Source organism: Drosophila ananassae, chromosome 3R, assembly GCF_017639315.1.
Source record: "Drosophila ananassae strain 14024-0371.13 chromosome 3R, ASM1763931v2, whole genome shotgun sequence".
Taxonomy (NCBI): domain Eukaryota; kingdom Metazoa; phylum Arthropoda; class Insecta; order Diptera; family Drosophilidae; genus Drosophila; species Drosophila ananassae.
The window spans coordinates 4179140-4198740 of NC_057930.1; the positions used below are offsets into that span (position 1 = coordinate 4179140).

Genomic DNA, 19601 nt, shown 5'->3' on the forward strand with positions numbered 1-19601 from the left:
ATTTTTAATTCAGATCATAGTTAATAAAATAAAAATACCCTTAAATAAACAATTTCATGATTCCTACTATGTATTCTTCTTGTTATACTGCGATATTTCTTCTTTATTTCCTTATTATTAACTTATGTATATACATATGCACATACATCCATACAAAAACATGACTAGCAATTTTAAGATAAATACAATTACATGTAATGTATTTATTTAGCTTCCGAGCCAATACCCGTTACTTGGGAAATGAAGTAAAGAGAACTAATATAGATAACATATGTATGTATGTATGGATATGAACATATGTATATAAGTACGATGCAGGAAAGGCGCTTCCAAGTTCTTTTCCACAATTTATCTGTTCGCCTTTCATTTCCTTCATTTCTACAACAATGTCACGTTGGTATTGGCGTCGTTGTTTAACCAATTCTCTGATAAGTTTATTTTGACAATATCTAATTTATTGCACCTCTTTTTAATAATTTCTATCCTAATGGTTGTGTTCCATTTGCTAATTAAAATTTTTTGGTTGATGTTGAAAATTATTTAAATAAAAGTTGAAAATAATAATTAAAGATATTTTTGCTTTTATAAACAAAACAAATTTAAACACAAATTTTCTGACTGAGCTGAGGATTTTTATTGAAAACAGAAACCATTCCGTAACAGTAACAGTAACCAATCTCAACTTAAGAAGTTCTTTTTTTGTAGAGCAAATATGTATGTATTTTATATTTTGTGTCACACTAAAATAAAAAAAAAATTGTTGCACCCTTAGATGTTTTAAAAAGCTTAAATATACTTAGTCGCTTACGAAATTATCGAAATACGAAACTAAAATACGGAAAAATGATTTTTATAAAAAGGTGTAAGTATTAATATTATTGTGTTTTGTTCTCTACATTAACGAAATTTAATCAAAAATTTTATTACGAAAATCACAAAAAACAAGAAAGGAAAGCTACTTCGGGCGGAGCCGAAGTTGATATACCCTTGCAGTTAAGGTTATGCCGTTTCCGATCGTTCCGTTATATAGCGGCTATCGGATATAGTCGGCCGATCCGGATGAACCTGAATTTGGCAGAACAAATAAGATTGCCCAAATTGGAATCCGTAGAAAGTCCCATCATTCTAGCTTCAAAGACACCAAAGTTATGCCAATTCCGATCGTTCTATAACAGCTATAGGATATAGTCGTCCGATCATTATGAAATTTTGTACATAAGATATTTTGGCCAAATATACCACGCGTAGAAAATCTTAAATCCTACGCAAAATAGTCTCTCAGTTTTAAAGCTATCAAGTTGAAACTTTGTTCACATCCTTCTTTTGTTTGCAGGCAGTATATAAGTCGTAACGGCCGGGACCGCTCGTCTATATCCTATAGCTGCCATATAACTGATTGATCGGAAATGCCATAACTTTTTTTTAAGGAACAGGCCGACTGCTACGACTGCTCATAGCTGTCATATAACTTAACGATCGGAATTGATATTACTTTGTTAATTTTTCAGCTAGAATTATGGGACTTTCTACGGTATTTCTACCGATCTGCTAAATTTCATAAGGATCGGCCGACTATATCCTATAGCTGCCAAATAACTAAACAATTGCGAATAGCACAACCTTGCTATTTTTAAAATGCTTGAGGCTATATTAAACATTTTTATTAGAAAATTGATTTGACTGTGAAATTTTCATGAGGATCGGAAAACTAAGCCGAAGCATTTGATTTGTCAAATTTGATCAAAATCGGCCGACTCTATCCTATAGCTGCCATATAACTGAACTATCAAAGATGTCATAACTTTGGTCGTATTGAAAATAGATGCTTGGAAGGTCTTTTTATTCCCTTGCAGAATGGATAATTTTAGTCAAAAGTGTGCAACGCAGTAAAGGAGACATCTCCGACCCTATAAATTATAAATATTCCAAAAAAAATACTTTCGGAGCAAAAATTTGCTTTACAAGTAAAAATTCATCATGCTATATACACAACCAATGTTTCCAGATGATAAGATGCCGAATAAACTAGATTATAGAAGAAAATAAGTTGGAATTATGCTGAATAAACACACTTTATTCCTAAATTAAAAAAAAACAAGAGAGGAAAGCTAACTTCGGGCGGAGCCGAAGTTTATATACTTGCAGTTGAGTCGCAGTCAGATATAGACGGGCGATCCTTATGAAATTTGGCAGATCGGATAGGTTTGCCTAAATTAAAATGCTTAAAAAGTCCCATCCTTCTAACTTGAAAAACAACAAAGTTATGGCATTTCCGATCAATCAGTTATATTACCAGTACCAGTAAGAAGGGTGTGTGCAAAGTTTCAACTCGATAGCTTTAAAACTGAGAGACTAGTTTTCGTAAAAACGGACAGACGGACATGCTCATATCGACTCAGGAGGTGATCCTGATCAAGAATATATATACTTTATAGAGTCGGAGATGTCTCCTTCACTGCGTTGCACATTTTGACCAAAATTATAATACCCTCTGCAAGGGTATAAACATAACCAATTATGTTTTGTGGCTAAAAAAAAAAAAAAAAAGAATTCATATATATATTCATATATATATAATTCATATATATATATATATATATATATATTCATATATATATAAAAATATATATTTGTGTGTATATACATATGTACTGCGGAAGGCACTCCGCAGTGGCAAACTGCATATAGTCAAAGAATTAACCTTTTTTTTTTACTTCCGATCTAAATGAATGATATATAGAAAGATATTGTTTTTATTTGATCAATTAACAAAAATGAACGAAACACACGAAAACTAATTTTAACAAAATTCCCAAATGAAACCAGTTTGTCCCATTATTTGTCTTTTTGCACTCTTTGCTTCTTAGAAAACTTGCAAGAAATTGAAGATGGTTGGTTAATATGTGTTGAGTGACTTTTAAGCAGGTTTAAATTAATGGGAAAATGAAGCCGTGAACCCGTCATAGCGTTTACAACGAATTCGAATAGCCAGCAGTTTATGGTAGGCTGGGATGATAAAATCTTCTTATTAAAAGTCTTAACAGAACTGACAAGATTAACTTCTTAACTTAATAATTACTAGAAAACCCGGCAAACGTTGTTTTGCCATATATATATTTTTCTTCTAGAAACATTATTTTTGGTTCAATAAGTATAAGATTATTTTCTCAGCGCATTGGAGTGCACAATATTCTTGGTTAGTCCGTCTTTAGCCAGCAAAAATAAACTGGATGGTTTTCCCGCGCGAGAACATACCACATATAGTTGTCCGTGGGAAAAGCATGGTGTTTCCAAATCTAAGTCACATACAGATAATGTTTGGCTTTGTGACTTATTGATAGCGAATGCCAATCGAATAGGAAATTAAGTCCGTTTGAATTCAATTGGTACATCTGTAGGAATCATGGGGATTCGTGGCAATAACACATTTTTGCCTCGAAACTTCCCATTCAAAATGTTGAAAAAATTAATGCATATTGGAGGGCGTCATATGAACGGTGAGTGTCACTGATGAACTGAAGATCATTATTTCTTCTTCGAATCACAATTTGTCGCGTAGCTGTACGGTCACCAACCATGATTCCAGCAACGTCGTTAACAACAGGTGCTCCAACTGGTGTTCTATCAGGATTGATGACAATAGCATGATTGTCACTTTCTAGCTTGTGCATGTGTGATTTGAATAATTTCAATAAGTCATTGTGCTCATTTAACAGAGCGTCCAGCTCGCCGATGATACGGCTGGCAAACGGTGAATTGAGATTATGGTAGTCGCAACGTGCATCCACACGATTGGCGAGTGCACTTGTCGAGTCCTCACCACCCATAAAGTAGATTTGTAAAAATGTATGAGATTCGTTCGGCGTTGGCAGCAATGAGCCAACTTTGTGATGCACTACACTATTTCAGTTGCTCCAATCGAACTCATTTGGAAACATGAGTTGAATGTACGAATTGACTTCAGGAACAGGCTAGAATCTGTATCTGTACCGAGAAGTAAACCGCGCAATGGTTCAGGTGGTGTTTGAATTTTGGGTAGTTGTACTTTTCCTAATGGGCAACACATTCCAAGTGGCTCATTTTAAAATTAAGTGAATGACAATACAGGCATTCCTTATCCAAAGAACCAATAATCACTTTGGAATGAGCAGAATATTCAACATCAGGTTCGTACTGGAATGCTAGTCGAAGAAATGCCCCTGATGTAAATGCTCGATGAACTTGTTGGCGTTGTTGGTCAATTTCTCTAAGTCGATTAACTATGAATCTGCGAGCTTCTTTTCGTTGCAATTGTCTTTCTTGATTACGTTCATATCGTGCCTCTTGCGATTCTGATTGACGGAAGTGCTCCATGGTCACACGCGCATTTGCATTATCTTCTTCGATTTGTTCGCCTGATCTTCGTGCTCTTCTATCTCGCGCGGTTATGGTTGACCTTGACCGCGGTTGAAATTATTCATTGGAGGCAAGTTTTCGTCCCTCTTATGTAGTTCCTTCATGTGTGACCGCAGGTTCTTCTCTTCCACCACCTGACCCTACAGCTCGGCATTTTCCTGGCCCAGCTCCTCCTTGTGCTTCTAAAGTCGGCGTTCTTTAGATTTTGCGTGTTCTCCGCCTCGCCCTTATAGCTCTGTTTCATTTCCGCCAGCTGCTTTTCCATTGAGACGACCTTCTCTTCTGCTCGTTCTCCAGGTTCCGTTGCGTCCGCCGCCGTCTCCGCCGCAGTCCGGCGTCTTGCTGCTCCAGAGCTTCCTTTGACGCCTTCACAATCGTATCAGTGCAGGTTTCCACTTCCCAGTCCCAGAATTGTCGAAGAAGTTGATCGAGCCGCTCATCTAAAGTGCCTTTTGGGCACTTTGGGATCAGTCCCAACCGCTCAGCTGCCATGAGGACCTTGTCAGCAGAGCCGAGAAGAACTACGCTACGATAGAGAAGATGCTCGGCATAGTGAGGACTATTCCTTTTAGTAGCAACACCCTAGTTAAACTTACAGACAACCACGAAATAACTAAAACTTTCAATAATAAATGGGGTAAATTATTTGAGAAAATTAGGGATTCAGCAGTATTATACACCGACCCAGAAAAGCCAGAAGTCAATGGTCAAATCGATGGAATCGATTCGACATATTTATAGGTGCCTGAATACGAGCATTCGAACTTTAGTCAGAGGCAATAACTCTGTTCGTTCGGTGAAAAAAAGGAAACCATTTATTTTTGAACCGCTCATCTAGGGCTAAGTATCAAGAGTTAACAAACTTTTAAGAGCAGATTATAGAGGACATAAGAGGTTTAATTCAACAAAAGCAAGATTTAACTGACCTCACTAGAATCAATATTTTGCCCAAAGAGGAATCCATTGAAACGCCCATCCTTCTAACTTGAAAAACAACGAAGTTATGGAATTTTCGATCAATCAGTTATGTTATATGGCAGCTATAGGATATAGACGGACGATCCTTATGAAATTTGGCAGTCGTATACGTTTGCCCAAATTAAAATCCATAGAAAGTCCCATCCTTCTAACTTGAAAAACAACGAAGGTGTAGCATTTCCGATCAATCAGTTATATGGCAGCTATAGGATATAGTCGACCGATCCCGGCCGTTCCGACTTATATACTACCTGCAAAGGAAAAAAGGGTGTGTGTTTGCGTAGAAACAGGCATACGGACAGACGGACGTGCTCATATCCGTCATATCATACTAATACTAGTATAGGATATACAAAACACAACATACGCACACAAATGCTGGTTTACAAACACAAAAACAGTATTGATAAAAAATAATCGAACCAAAAAAATTGTCAAGCTCAACCCTCTTCTGAAACGCCCTAAGAAGCTTACTTCCTATAGATACTAGTACTTAAGAACATGACACAAATTAGAATTAATAACAACCCTCGGAACGAGACCCAGAACTAAAACCTTTATCTCAAATACTCCTGTACCACCATCAGCATGGCTCTGATCCATTTTCCGGATTTTTTAAGCTTGCCCATGTAATTGACCTTTGGGGAATGCAATACCTTATCGAGGACAATGAAGAAGAAGCACTACGTATCGCCAACCGCAGAACCGGTACCTTGACCCAAAACTACCTGAAAGACACACCCGAAAGCATCGATCGCATGCTGAATATACCTCAACAGAGGTCGCGCTCTATAAATAAAAAGAAGAACAACGACCAACAGGTCGGCATCAATGATCGGATTTTCGATACGAACCACGAGTTTAACCAATGCATCATCGGCATCGTAGGAATGGTCATCGCGACGACGGGGCCGTCCTTGAAACCACGGCCTTGCTGCAGAAAACATTTATTCTAACAAAATCAGGTCAACGAAACAGAAAGGGCATGCCAGCTTGCCAACACAACAGTCTGCCCAGAAGAGAAACTGATGAAACTGAAAGAAGGCAGCTATATCGTAAGTTTACTGACAGGAGGGCACGCTGTGTGCAGATACCACTTTTTTTGTTGCCACAGCTTCCCCAACTCCAGTGATCATATTGGGCGCGAATCGGGCCATTCGTTGATTTTAATAGGTGCACAAAACTCTGGGTCAAGTTCTTGGATCTTCTTCGTCGGCAGTTCTTGCAATGAAGGCTGGTTTGTGGCGCGTAATCCGAGTAAAACTGTGGGAAGAAGTTTGATTCAAGGAGTTTCCAATACAATATCTCTATAATTCCGTTTGACTTATTATCCGTGTTAATGCAAAAAACGCGGGTATATGGCGATCCGCTTGGGATAAGTGCTGTAGTTCCTTTTGGACGGAGTAAGTATTCGTGAAAAGGCGCTATAACGCTATCAATTCCAATTTCGATTTTAATATTTATTATGGGTCCAATCAATGTTGAACTAACAATTGCCTAAACTAAGAGCTTGCGCAGAAGCTCTACAAAGACTCTTAAAGTGCATGCGCTACAAAGAACAACAAAGCATATGCGAATTTGGGAAAATCAAAGAAGATGGAACTGTTGATAACGGGCAATTAGTAGACCGCTGCGGCTAGTTACACTGAGAGAACTAATTACGAATAATTACAATATTTTATGCTGGCCCAATTCCCAACATCCTCCCCCGTTGAAAATTCAACTTTCAACAAAAATCCTTTGGGGCATTGGACTTCATCACATAATATTGCTGATGATCGCAAGGTCTATAATACTCGGTCAGCCAATAGAGCCAATAATACTAGCCAGGAGCCAATAGAGTGGAGTGAGTGGCGGAAAACGTCTTTCAGGGATTGCGGGGAGGTGCACCTTTCGATTGCTACAGCAGACTCGTCGACAATTGAAGTATAGTTATCGTCAGTACGGTTAAGGATTACAAAATCGGTGGCGCTTCTCTTACGCACTTTAATGGTCAGAAAATCAAACCGGTCGCGATCACGTCGGGGTCACCAAAATGTTACGCTTTTAATAACGGCCGAATAAATAGCCGATTTTCGGTTCTGATTTTAAATATTTTCTTTAGGGGTTCAATTTAACCCCAAAACTGCAGCCGCTCAAATGAGTGCCAAAAATGCAAGTGCATAACTAAGAGCTTGCGCAGAAGTTCCCAAAGTGCATGCGCTACAAAAGAACAATAAAGCGCATGTGAATCTAGGAGAATCAAAGAAGATGGAAGTTCTGATAGCGGGCAATTAGCGGACCGCTGTGGCTATTTACACTGAGAGAACAAATTAGCGATAATTACAATATTTGTTGTTTTGATCTGTGTGGGCACATTAGGAGTCAAATCTAGTACCAAAATATTTTATTTTTGGAGGCAGTAGGCAATCTCTTTATTGATATCTCTTACTTTAGATCAGCGCGTTCATACGCATAGACGGTCATGGCTACAACGACTCGGCTGTTGATGCTGATCAAAAATACCTCCGCCCTCCCAGATAGCGCCCTCGTATCCACAGGTTTAGCACACGCCGATGCCTTCGCCAACATGTAATTTTGTCTCCAGTATCAGAACCAACATCGGGTCCTTCGGGCACGACACCACTGGCAAGCAGTAACGGCAACAGCATTGCAGAAGGCGGTTCAATAGTAGCGGGTGCTACTCTGCCTAGCAACTAACACTTTCACTGATCTGATTGGACAAGCTGTCGTTAAGCTTGTTCCTGTCAATTAATTTGGTCAAAATCAATAATAATAAGAAAGTGTTGCAAAATTTGATAAATTGCAATCAATAATCAAAATGGTATTTATTATAATAAAAATGAATCTTAATATATTTATAAGGGGTTTATATAATATCTTTAAAAATATAAGATTTTTTTTATGAGCAAAAAAAGTCTTAATCGGCTTTTCGCACTATTTTATCGAGCAGACAATATCATATTCCACTTTAAACAATATATACAAAATGCAAAATAGAGATATAATAACCTTGGGAAAAATAGAGATATGCAGAAAATTATTGCATGTAATGTAATGAAATGTAAAGAAATTAATAAATAACTACATATAATATATTGATTTAAAAATTTTATAAATGCGTAAAATGATTATCCATATATGGCACTGCAAACTGGTAGCGATACGGGTATACATTTTTAATTTATCACACAAGATTTTTATTATTATCCTATATTATAATAGTTAGTTAATATAGTTTTACTAGTTATTTATTGAATCTTCTCCTTTCGAGACTAGCAATAAATTATCAAATCTTTTAACCTAAATCTTTAAAAATCTAACTATCTGATAGACAGTTTGCAATTATCAGTTTGAGTTTTTTCATTAAATATGCCTCTGCCATGGCAGAGACGCTTATCCAGATGGACACCTGGACAAGTTATTTCGCTAACTTGAAAGTTCTGTGTGTTGTTGAAGGTTATCGGAAGGCATTCTGGAACCCCAATTGTGCAGGGATAATGTTCAATGGCTCTGATGTAAGGTGTTATGATAAATAGATGGCCTTTCCCAAAGAGTTTTGGAGACATGGTAGCAGACTTATTGATCTGTTTTTTATAAAGTTTCATATTTTTCATGTTTATAATAAAATTTTTTTTTTGATTTGTCATTTTTCAAGGAGGTTGAATAGTTCTGAATTTGCAGATAACATCATTAGCGCAGTTCAATAGTTTTATAACCATAGTTGGGCTTATTAGATCTGCCACCGAAGCTCTTTTAGGTTTCAGTTGATCCTTGATGATTGTAGTAATCTCGGTGTGCCGGAAAGTATTGGGTGTGTCGCTGCTGCGAATCTTTCTGATCCGTCTTCTTTATTACAGGCCAAATTTCCTGAGGAGTTTCTAATTGGAGTGATAGTTGCATTCGAGGGTGGTCTTGTCACACAGGCTTGTCCCATTTCGGTGGGCTTGTCACAGAAGAAATCTGGAGCTGGTCGGTGCTAACTGGTCTGTGTACTTGCGCTATACTAGCGCCTTGTTTTAGGACCTCGGGGATATTGATCAAAGCTTCTTGAATAACTGAATGGTTAAGAGGGTTGTTGGATGCGGATTTAGCAATTCATATGTCCTCCTTGGTATTGACACTTTTTGGTGACACTTGGTGGTTCATTATTTGGGGGTTATAGAGAAGCGTTTCTGGGAGTGGTCAGATGAAAGGTCCAGGACCGATGTGGCAGTTGTTAGATTGCATGGAATTTTTGTAGTCACACAAAAGTTGATTAGGTCAGGCTGGGCTGGGCTAGGTTGGGCTATTCGGAGAGATCCAGTTTGTTTAACGCATTTATTAATGCTTCGTATAAATATCTACCCTTGGGAGCCCAAGAGCGTATGTTTCGCGTTAAAGTCTCCAGCTGCTAAAAGTCTGTCCCAGAGAGAGTCAAAGAAGTCCATGAATTGCGCATCAACGATTACAGTTACAATTACCGTAACAATTAGCCTTATTGCGAATTTCTGGCTCAAAATAAAAAGAACACAAGTACCTCCAAAGACCTGGCAACCGCTGACTCTTTGCTCCGGGAAATCAGCCCTTAATGTGCTTCAGAAACCTATGCTTGGTGCGGCAGCGTCGGATACATTTGTGCAATGCCTTTGTCCCCGTTTTCCTCCCACCGGTTGGCCAGTATTAGAATACAATAAGATTGTACATTCCGCTCATGGAAATCGACAATTATAGATCCAAAACAACCATGAACTTTCAAAACACAGTGATGCGATAGCCTGGACTGGAGACATATGACCCAACTCCAAACACTTTTTTATAGACGCAGCAAACTGATCCTTTAATTCAGACTGACAGCAAAGCTTCTTTTCGAGGGAGAGAAATCGCCGAACGGCTTGGGAGTAAGATTCACCTAGCAACTCAGAGTTGCATTACATCGAAAACCTCACCGAGTAGGCGCCTGTGTTGAGCTGAATGTTGCACAAAATGCTCCTCGGAATCCAACTCCTCCTTTGCAGTCTTTGATTTCGCAAAATTTACGGAGCAGACACTCTAAACGCCATTCAGATGGCTTGGGCTCTTTGCACGTCCTTTCGCTATGTGCGCACACAGCAGCTCATATAATAGACTGGCACCGATAAGAAAATCGATACATTGTGGCCGTAAAAACTTTGGTGCACCTGCGATCCTGAATCCAATAGAGCTCGACAAGGAACAACAGTGACAATCAGCAACGAGGCACTCATGCCGCTGATGCAGTGGCGTAGATAGCTTTTTGATATGGGGGGATATGACTCAGAATAATATCCTGTTTTTTGTAAGTTTTATTTTACACTGCGATAATATCCGCAATCTGCGATAATAATAATAATAATGCTGTACTGCACAGTCATCGCGTAAAAATGTGTTTCTTTTTCAATTTTGAGATTATATCATCTTATAATTCTCAGACCCAAGGGGGGAATTGATCCCCCTGATCCCCCCCTATCTACGCTACTGCGCTGATGGTCTGTTTGGAGACATTTCCGACAAAGACCTAGTCGCCTAGTCTCCTTAAGGCGGCTCTCAGGAGGCATTAATAGAAATCTGGGTATGAAGACCGCCCACCTGATAAAATAAAGGCAAAGGAAGGTGAATTAGTGATAATAAAAGACTATCTGCTGTTATTTGCGACACTACCTACCACTACGTCTTTCCACCTGGGTGCCCGGCGCGAAGGTGGCCATGGCCATGGCCACATCCTTAGCCTTCAAAGTCCTGTATTGCTGCTCCAAAAATTCTGCCACTGACTCCCAATTAGGCATGAGATCCGAGATCGAGGCACTATGACCTTCCTCCAACTTGGCTGGAGTTGATGGATTCAACTTTTAAAAGAGCACCTGGACAATGATGCCGCCGACTAGTTGAACTATCATCACAAATTTTTGAGGGCTCGCATATGGGCATTGAAATTATCTGAAAGACCCCGTAGCTCTGCCACTCAGCCACCATTGTTGAAAACCGAGTGAAACTAAGCCCACTGCAAATATCCTCCGCTGAATGTAGAAAGAGGAAAAGGAGGCAAGGTTTGAAATCTGAAGCGCTCAGTCAGACCTGCGTCTGCCTGAAAACCCTGGAAACTCTGCTGGCAGGGGTGGAATTGGCAGAGCGCAGCGACGTCTCATGCTCGATTTCGGCATGCATCAGCGCTACAAGCTTAGATGCGACCCATCGCAAGTCGCTGCCGATTTCTGAAATATCCAATTCTTCAAGCTCTTGATCAGGAGCACCTTCTAAGTCGATATGAGCATGTCCGTCTGTCACTCTGTTTCTACTCAAACTAATTTATCGGTTTTAAAGCTATCGACTTGAAACTTTGCACACATCCTTCTTTTGTTTTCGGGCATATAAGTCGGGAATATAATTGCGGGTATATTGCGGAACGGCCGGGATCGGTCGACTATATCCTAAAGCTGCCATATAACTGATTGATCGAAAATTGATCGGGACATGTTATATTTGAATTACCAAAATATTTTATGTACAAAATTTCTTAAGGATATAGTCGGTCGATATCCTTTAGCTGTCATAGAACGATCGGAATTGGCATAACTTTGGTGTTGTTCAAATTAGAAAGAGGCGACTTGGTATTTTTTTTATGCAGTTTTTTAAAAAAAATAATATTCGAAATAAAGAATAGTTTTAGTAACAGTATAGCTCTACTGAACTAGTTACTTAGCTGGGTTACTAGGTTACTAGCTTACTTAGCTAGGTTTTATTTGATCATAAACAGTTCTAAATAACCATGACCTTGGAAAAAAAATTAATTAAAAACTCTTATTTAATTGACGAAAACATGGCCTAATTAAATCAAATTCATTTACATTTTTCAATAATATTAACATTACGAGCCTTAATTTAAAAATTAATTCATGGTATTCTCTACTGATTTAAATAAGAAAAAAAATTGCGTGGAAAAAATGTTTCGAGATAAATCATAGAAGCACAAAAATAAATTTTTTATATAAAATTGTTGATTTTAACATTTAATTAGCAGTCCTAAAATATTCTAACGGCTAGACTGCTGTTTTCTTTGGTAAATTTTTGTTTATTACCCACCCTACATAACTCAATAAATTTAATTTGATACATTTATTCCTTTAGGTGTACCTCAGAAACTGTGTGTGATGTTTTGAAAACTGTTTGTTCTTGTTTGGCTCAAAGGAGCCCAAAGTTTATAGAGCAAGTGAAAATTTCAAAATTTGTACAAATATTTGTGAGCAGAATAAAATATAAAAAAAATGGTTCAAAAATCATTTCATAAATATCCAGATCGTAAAAAATGAAGTAATCATATAAAAAAAATTCTCTTGACGAAGCCGCTGACGAACCTGCATGCGAAACCCAAAATATCTGATATCAATTTTGGTGATGGGAATAAGCTATAAAGGTGTACAAAATAGCATATAAAAAATATTCTTATTCGGCACGTGCCTGATTTTTTGTGTTTTTCTTGCAGGTGCCCAACAAGAATATTTTTTATATAGTTTTGTAGTTATAAAGTTATAGTTTTAAATGTTGAAAACAGCCCCAAGCACCTTTACAAATAGCAAGGTTGTGCCATTTCCGATCGTTCAGTTATATGGCATCTTTAGGATGCCGATCCTTATGAAATTTGACATATTTGACGGACTAAGTTGCCCAAATGGAATATGTACCAAGTTCTATGAGAGCTATAGGATATAGACCGCCCATCCATATGAAATTGGGCAGATCGTATACGTTTGCCCAAATTAGAATCCATAGAAAGTCCCATCCTTCTTACTTGAAAAACAAACGAAGTTGTGGCATTTCCGTCTGTCTGTCGCTTTCAGCGCAAACTAGTCTCTCAGTTTTAAAGCTATCGAGTTGAAACTGTGCACACATCCTTTTTTTCCTTGCAGGTAGTTTATCAGTCGGAACGGCCGGGATCGGTCGACTATATCCTATAGCTGCCAAATTTCATAAGGATCGGCCGTCTATATCCTATAGCTGCTATATAACTGATTGATCGGAAATGCCATAAATTTGTTGTTTTTCAAGTTAGAAGGATGGGAGTTTCAATGGATTCCACTTGGGGAAAAACAATTCTTAATGCCAAGGATCGGCCGACTATATACGATCCGCTATATATCTAATAGAATAACCAATAATGATCTGTGGCGCTGCACAAACGAAGCACCAATCCAGCAGCAGATAAAGAAAAAGAAATGGAAATGGATTGGTCACGCACTAAGGAAAGAACGAGACAGCATAGCTAGGATGGCGTTGGAGTGGAACCCTCAAGGAAGCAGAAGAGAGGGACGGCCCAAGCTAACCTGGCGCCGATCAACATTACGCGAGCTCTCTGACAATAACATCACCTGGGACTTGGCAAAAAGAACAGCGCAGAATAGGCTCCCAAGCGGAATATAAGATGCGTGTCGCCACCTAGCGGACTGGGACTCAACTGCAAGGGTATATAAACTTCGGCTCCATCCGAAGTTAGCTTTCCTTTCTTGTTATACCCTTGCAGAGGGTATTATAATTTTGGTCAAAAGTGTGCAACGCAGTGAAGGAGACATCTCCGACCCTATAAAGTATATATATTCTTGATCAGGATCACCTCCTGAGTTTTTTATAAAAATTATAAAAAATTAAAACATAAAGAAAATGAAAAATAAAAATTGGAATAACATATTTTGCCAAACTGTTTCAATAAAATTCGCATCCCACAAATTTTTAACAGCTCTTAAATGTTGTGAATAAATTTTTTTCGTTTAAGTACAAGCTAAGTGACACACACTTGTACAGAAGGATGTGCAAAAAATGTGACCCACAGAAAGGATGGGACCCACAATTTTTGACATGTGGTGTAGTGCTATACTATTTGTGCATCCGCGGAGCTTCTTATATTTCATATGCGCTAATGCAGATTCATGTCCAAAAACCCTTGGCACTGTTTTGCTGAGGAGTGGATTCCTGATCGTACAAAACAGTGGACAGCCATTTCTTAAAATTTCTTCTACATCATTGCCTGGCTTTTTAGCATTCCATTTAGGATTTGTCGAGATTTGGGATCAACTGAGGTTGTTCTAAACACGACAGAGTATGTAGGTCCATTTTTTTTGTTGATGACACCTTGAAGACTTTAAGAGTGATAGTTATTTGGAGTCGTTAATTTCAATGTAGATTTTTCAGGCGTTCCGTGGCATCCTAATATCAAGGCAATCTGTTTTCCGGATGTTGGTGGAATTAGTTTCCTAGCTTTTTCAACATGATTCTTAAACGGCCTAAAATTCATTGCATCGCTACATTCTTGGTTGTGAACAACGTTGAAGAGAAGCGTGGAAGGTAATTTTCGTTGTATTTGGGAATTTTAACCAGGCAGTTGCTGGTAGCATTGTTTCATGTAGAGCTATTGACTTTTCTAGAGACTTCTCTGCCCATTATGGTTTGTATTCTGTCCACAGAACTAGTTTATTAATCAAGTATAGTCAATCGTATATAGTTATAGTTATTCGTTATGCATGCGTCCGCATCAATCAGGACGTCGTAACCGTCTTTTATCTCCATTGTTGTTCCATATAGTTCCTCATTTGTAAGGGAACTTTCTTTCCTACATTGGTTGGTTGGTTAATCGAGCCGGTGGTCTTTATGGCGGGAGGATATTCAGCTAAAGGTGTCCTGCAGGTGGTCCTTCTGAGGAGAACAATACGCTGTGAATATTCGGTGCATTTGATGACCTCAAAAATTTGTAGTGATTTACTATTAGTTATTCGTCCGATTTAAATTAGTTATATATAATACACTGGCGAACTAAAAAACTGCAACACGAATTCAGCTCTCTAACTTTTAAGGTCTGTATCTTCGGTTCTAATTGCATATTTTTAAAAAAATTGCATATATTTTGGAAAATTTAGTCTTATTTTATTGATAATTTATTTATTATGTTTTTTGAAAATTTGAATGAGATCAAGGTCGACCAAGAATTTTTAGCGACGAGCAACCCAGACATCACGCCAGTAATATCGGTTACGATGCTGAATTTGGATGCCAGTGCTTGGACAGTCTGACGTAGCTTCGATTGATAGGGCCTAAAAGCTTAAGAAATGAAGATGAAACCACACATAATAAAAAGACACATTATTTTGCGTAGAAACTTTGCTGCAACTCATGAATATTGTACCAAAACGGAATGGGATACTAGTCATTACAAGTAGCGTCAAAAATGAGTATGTTTTCAAGGTTATAAGGTCAGATGAAATAAAAATTAATCAATTTGAGTTCTCTTCTCGAGTATACATCCCCTTTAACATCACTGCAATATTTTTCGATCAATACCTCTTTTTTGTTTGTAAACAGTTTTTTCTTGAGATATTACCAAAAAACTAAAATAAGGACTAAAAAAAACAATTTTCACAATTATCACACACTTTTTTTTTTAACACACTTTTTTACGCAGGTTCATTTTTCTTGTAAACTAGTGTTATATACTGTTGTTTTTTGGAACGTGTAGAACACCAAATAAACCCTCTTTATAATTTAGCAAAAAATAAGAAAGGAAAACTTTTTGTAGACTTATGATAACAACCAGGCTTTTTCGGATCTTTTTAATTTCTTCTTTATACTCTTGCTCTTGAACTACCTAGACAATTTTCTTGGGGGCTTCATTATATATGACAGATGAAAATAAACTATCAGAATTTACTATATATAAATATTACATATATTTTACATTTCCTTATAAAGCGGAACATATAAATCAACAGTTTTAGGTGAGAGGAAAATACTTCTATCAGTTTCAATAACCCGACCTGTAACGAACAACGTCTGAGCTGGTGGTCTTGCAATCTGTTAATCCCGCACGCGTTGAAATCCGGCTATATCTCGTCGGCAATTGTCGTGGTGTTATTTGGAGGATTCAGATTACGGGCGCTCATTTGTATCTTTGATAATTAAAATTTATCGCGTGCGAATAGGTAACGAGCCTGAATCGGCCGGAAAAGAGATAGCATAAAAATCGGACAGGCGGTTAAGAAAATGAAACAGTACTTCTCACTAGACATGCCACGCCCCTAGATGTAAACGGGGTGTTATCAGCCCTCCCTACCATGGCCAATGCTCGTCCGACAAAGCTATGCATTAGGCCCCTTTTAGTATCTTGAACTTACGACGGCTCTTGGGTCAGCATGGAGTTAAAAGTGGGTATTTACTCAGACATTATAATATTTGTTTATTCATAAAATACAGGGAGAGATAGGATATTCATTCTTAGTAATCATAAAATATTCTAATGAAAATAAAAAGTAACAGTAAATATTTCAAAACAAAATTGTGGGTTAAAGTATGCAAAAAGAAATGTGATATAATTATTTAAAAAGTAACTTCGTTATATTCTTCATTCCAACGCAATTCAATTCAATGTTTTTTCAAAAATATTTTTTTTAATTTTTAAGGAAAATTATTTCTTTATACTCATTTATATTCGTGTGTTCGTGTAACAAAATTTCGGTAGAAAAGGAATCAAAGTTGGTTTATTGCCAAATAGTAAATAAAGCTCACCTTAACTTCCTCCAATGACGAAAGCGCTTCCATTCGTTGGCGGTGGTGCTGTGAAATTCTGGCAGGCAAACACAATAAAAAAAACTAACAACAACAAAAAAGATTCGGTAAATGCACAATATTTAGTGCATGTCTTTAAGCGACCGAAATTTGCATGCACGAAAACTTTTTTTTTCCAATTCCTCCTTCACATAATTTTTCTCTAAGATCTTCCTACTGATAAGTGATTTTATATCTTCTTTTGCATATTTTTTCTCTTTCCGTAGCCTTATAATTCACTTTTTATATTCACATTTTTTTCTTTTAACTTTTACATGTTTAAATTTTACAAATCCTTATCAATCTTGTTATTCATTATATTTGACTTTAACTTACATTTTTAAACTTTAGAAATTTTAACCTACGATATTATTTAGTATTAACTATAACGGGGTTTTTTCTCTATATATTATATTTTTGCGCGTAATGCATTTATGCTGTTTGGGCCATTTCTGAATTATTTAAACGAGAAAGGATCTTAGAGGTCCCAAACCGGTAAGAAACACCTTTAGACCTTTTTTTGGGGTTTTAGGGGAGTTTTCCCCTCCTCGCCGCACTCGGACTTCTGCCCACGCCGAACTGTATAGAAACCGTGCCGAAAATAGACTGAGCTTCTTGAAGCGGGGATCAATTTTGCCCTGCTTGCTGCTTCTGTCTCCGTGACAGAGGTAAACGGCGATTATTCAAAGCCACCGTTCCCTACCCTGAGATAAAAATGTTTGTGTGAGAGCATATTCATTCGCTTTGCTCTGCAGCTCTTCGAACTTACCCTTAGGGGCCTGGGAAAACACTATTTAATATGACCACAATCTGGCCAGAACGCTTCTACTATCCACTTTACACTTTAAATCCGTGTAGCTAGTAAATCTCGACTTGGATCGGGGCAAGATCGGATTGCGACTTAAGCGGATCCAACTTCTCTCTTCCTTCTTGGACAGCCTTGAACAGCTACTTTTTAATCAACCTTTCAGGTCAAGATGCGGTTTGGGAAAGAAAGCATGGTGCGTTTAGCAGTAGCTTCCTGCCGGCGCTAGAGCTGGGATTAGTGGGAGACTTATCGTTAACGCAAATGCAGTCTTGCAGATTGCCGATAAACTATAGATTATAATGTTGCCACTTGCAACGGCTACCGCCCGATAGGTGGCGCTAGTACCCGTTGATCCTGTAGTTCTAAGCTCCGCTACAACACCCCCCGCCAAGATCTGACTTGGTGGTGAACCCAACAAGGCTGATCCCGCCATAATTACTGGCGCAAATCTTTCGCATGATAGCGTCCGACAAATTTACCTTGGAGATCCTCGACCTCATGGTACGAGTTTCCCAACTTTTGTCGCACTCGTGCCTTTAGGAATGCTGGTCCTAACTTTGCGTTGTAGCCGGTTAGAAAGCAACTTTGCTTAAAGTTGCGGCGAAATATTTCCTGACCATTAGAGAAGTTTACTTCTCGCGATTTCAGATTATAACGCTCTCGGTTTTTGCTATCCTGCTGTTGCGAAAGTTTCTTTGCCATCCCTCGAGCCAATTCCAGCGAATCTTCTCTAGTAAAGGATATCCCTCTATCCTGCAATACTTCAAGTGATCTTAACAAGGCATAGGTTCCACCTGACGTTACCATATGCTGGCCAAACACCATATAGTAGGGTGAGGTACCAATTGCCGAATGGGTAGCTGACCTTAAAGCACAGCAAATGCTGCTTAAGTTTGCGTCCCAGTCTTTTTGACTAATGTCTACATAAGAACGTATTGCAGTAATTATGGATCGGTTAACGCGTTCTGACGCATTTGCCTGCGGCGAATGAATAGCCGTCAGCTTGTGAGAAATTCTATGTTCTCTCAAAAGCTTCTGAAAAAGCTCCTATCTGAATTGCGAGCCGTTGTCAGATACAATTGTCTCCGGAACTCCGCAAAGATGAAACAATTCTTCTATTAGATATTTTATTAAGACCGCTGCTTCCAGCTTCTTTATGGCCTTGACGAATACAAATTTCGAAAAGTGGTCTAAGACTATAAAAATGGCAATATTTCCGCTCTTTGAATGAGGATACGGACCCAGGAAATCGATATAGATTCGCTGAAAGAATCTTTCCGACTCTGGCGCTTTACCCATTGGAGGTCTAAGGGGACTATTGGGTGCCTTGGTGGTCTTACAAGTCTCACACCCGCCAATATACGCCTTAACATCTCCTACCAAACCGGGCCAGTAATAATAGCGCCTTATTCGCTCTAGATTCTTGTGAACTCCGCCGTGAGATGCAAGTGGATGATCATGCGCGTTCTTCAAAACATCGCCTACCAGCTGAACGGGCACCCAAAGCTTCCAAATGTACACGTCGTGGAGCGGCTCACCTGTTGCGTGTTCTGAGCGAATATACACTAAGCCGTCTACAACCTTTAAGTCTGGGAATTTCGAGCAATTGGCCTTTACGCTATCTATCAGACCAATATACTCAGGACTACGAAACTGATCGGAGGAAGTATCCACTAACAAGCCATTAGAGGCATCTATGCTCGCTAATTCGTCCTCGTTTAGCCTCGAAAGTGCATCAGGAACAACATTCAGTCACCCCTTCCGATGCTCAATCGTAAATCTAAAAGCTTGCAACTTAAGGGCCCAACTTGCTAACCGTGAATGCAAATCCGTTTGATTC

General features: G+C 38.4%; 1 protein-coding gene across 5 annotated transcripts in view; it reads left to right on the forward strand.

Annotated features, from left to right (window-relative positions):
- The first annotated feature begins 344 nt into the window (after positions 1–344).
- LOC6505378 (scavenger receptor class B member 1) overlaps positions 345–19601 on the forward strand; it is an 87390-nt gene continuing 68133 nt past the window's right edge. The window contains exons 1-2 of one of the 5 annotated variants that reach the window (XM_044716527.1): positions 345–714; positions 773–862. In XM_044716527.1, coding sequence (XP_044572462.1) covers positions 844–862 — 19 coding nt within the window. In that variant the 5' untranslated portion in view covers positions 345–714; positions 773–843. Of the gene's footprint in view, positions 715–772; positions 863–6226; positions 6429–6697; positions 6777–19601 lie in introns of those variants that run through there. The other 4 variants (XM_044716524.1, XM_044716525.1, XM_044716523.1 and 1 more) reach the window with 4 other exon arrangements.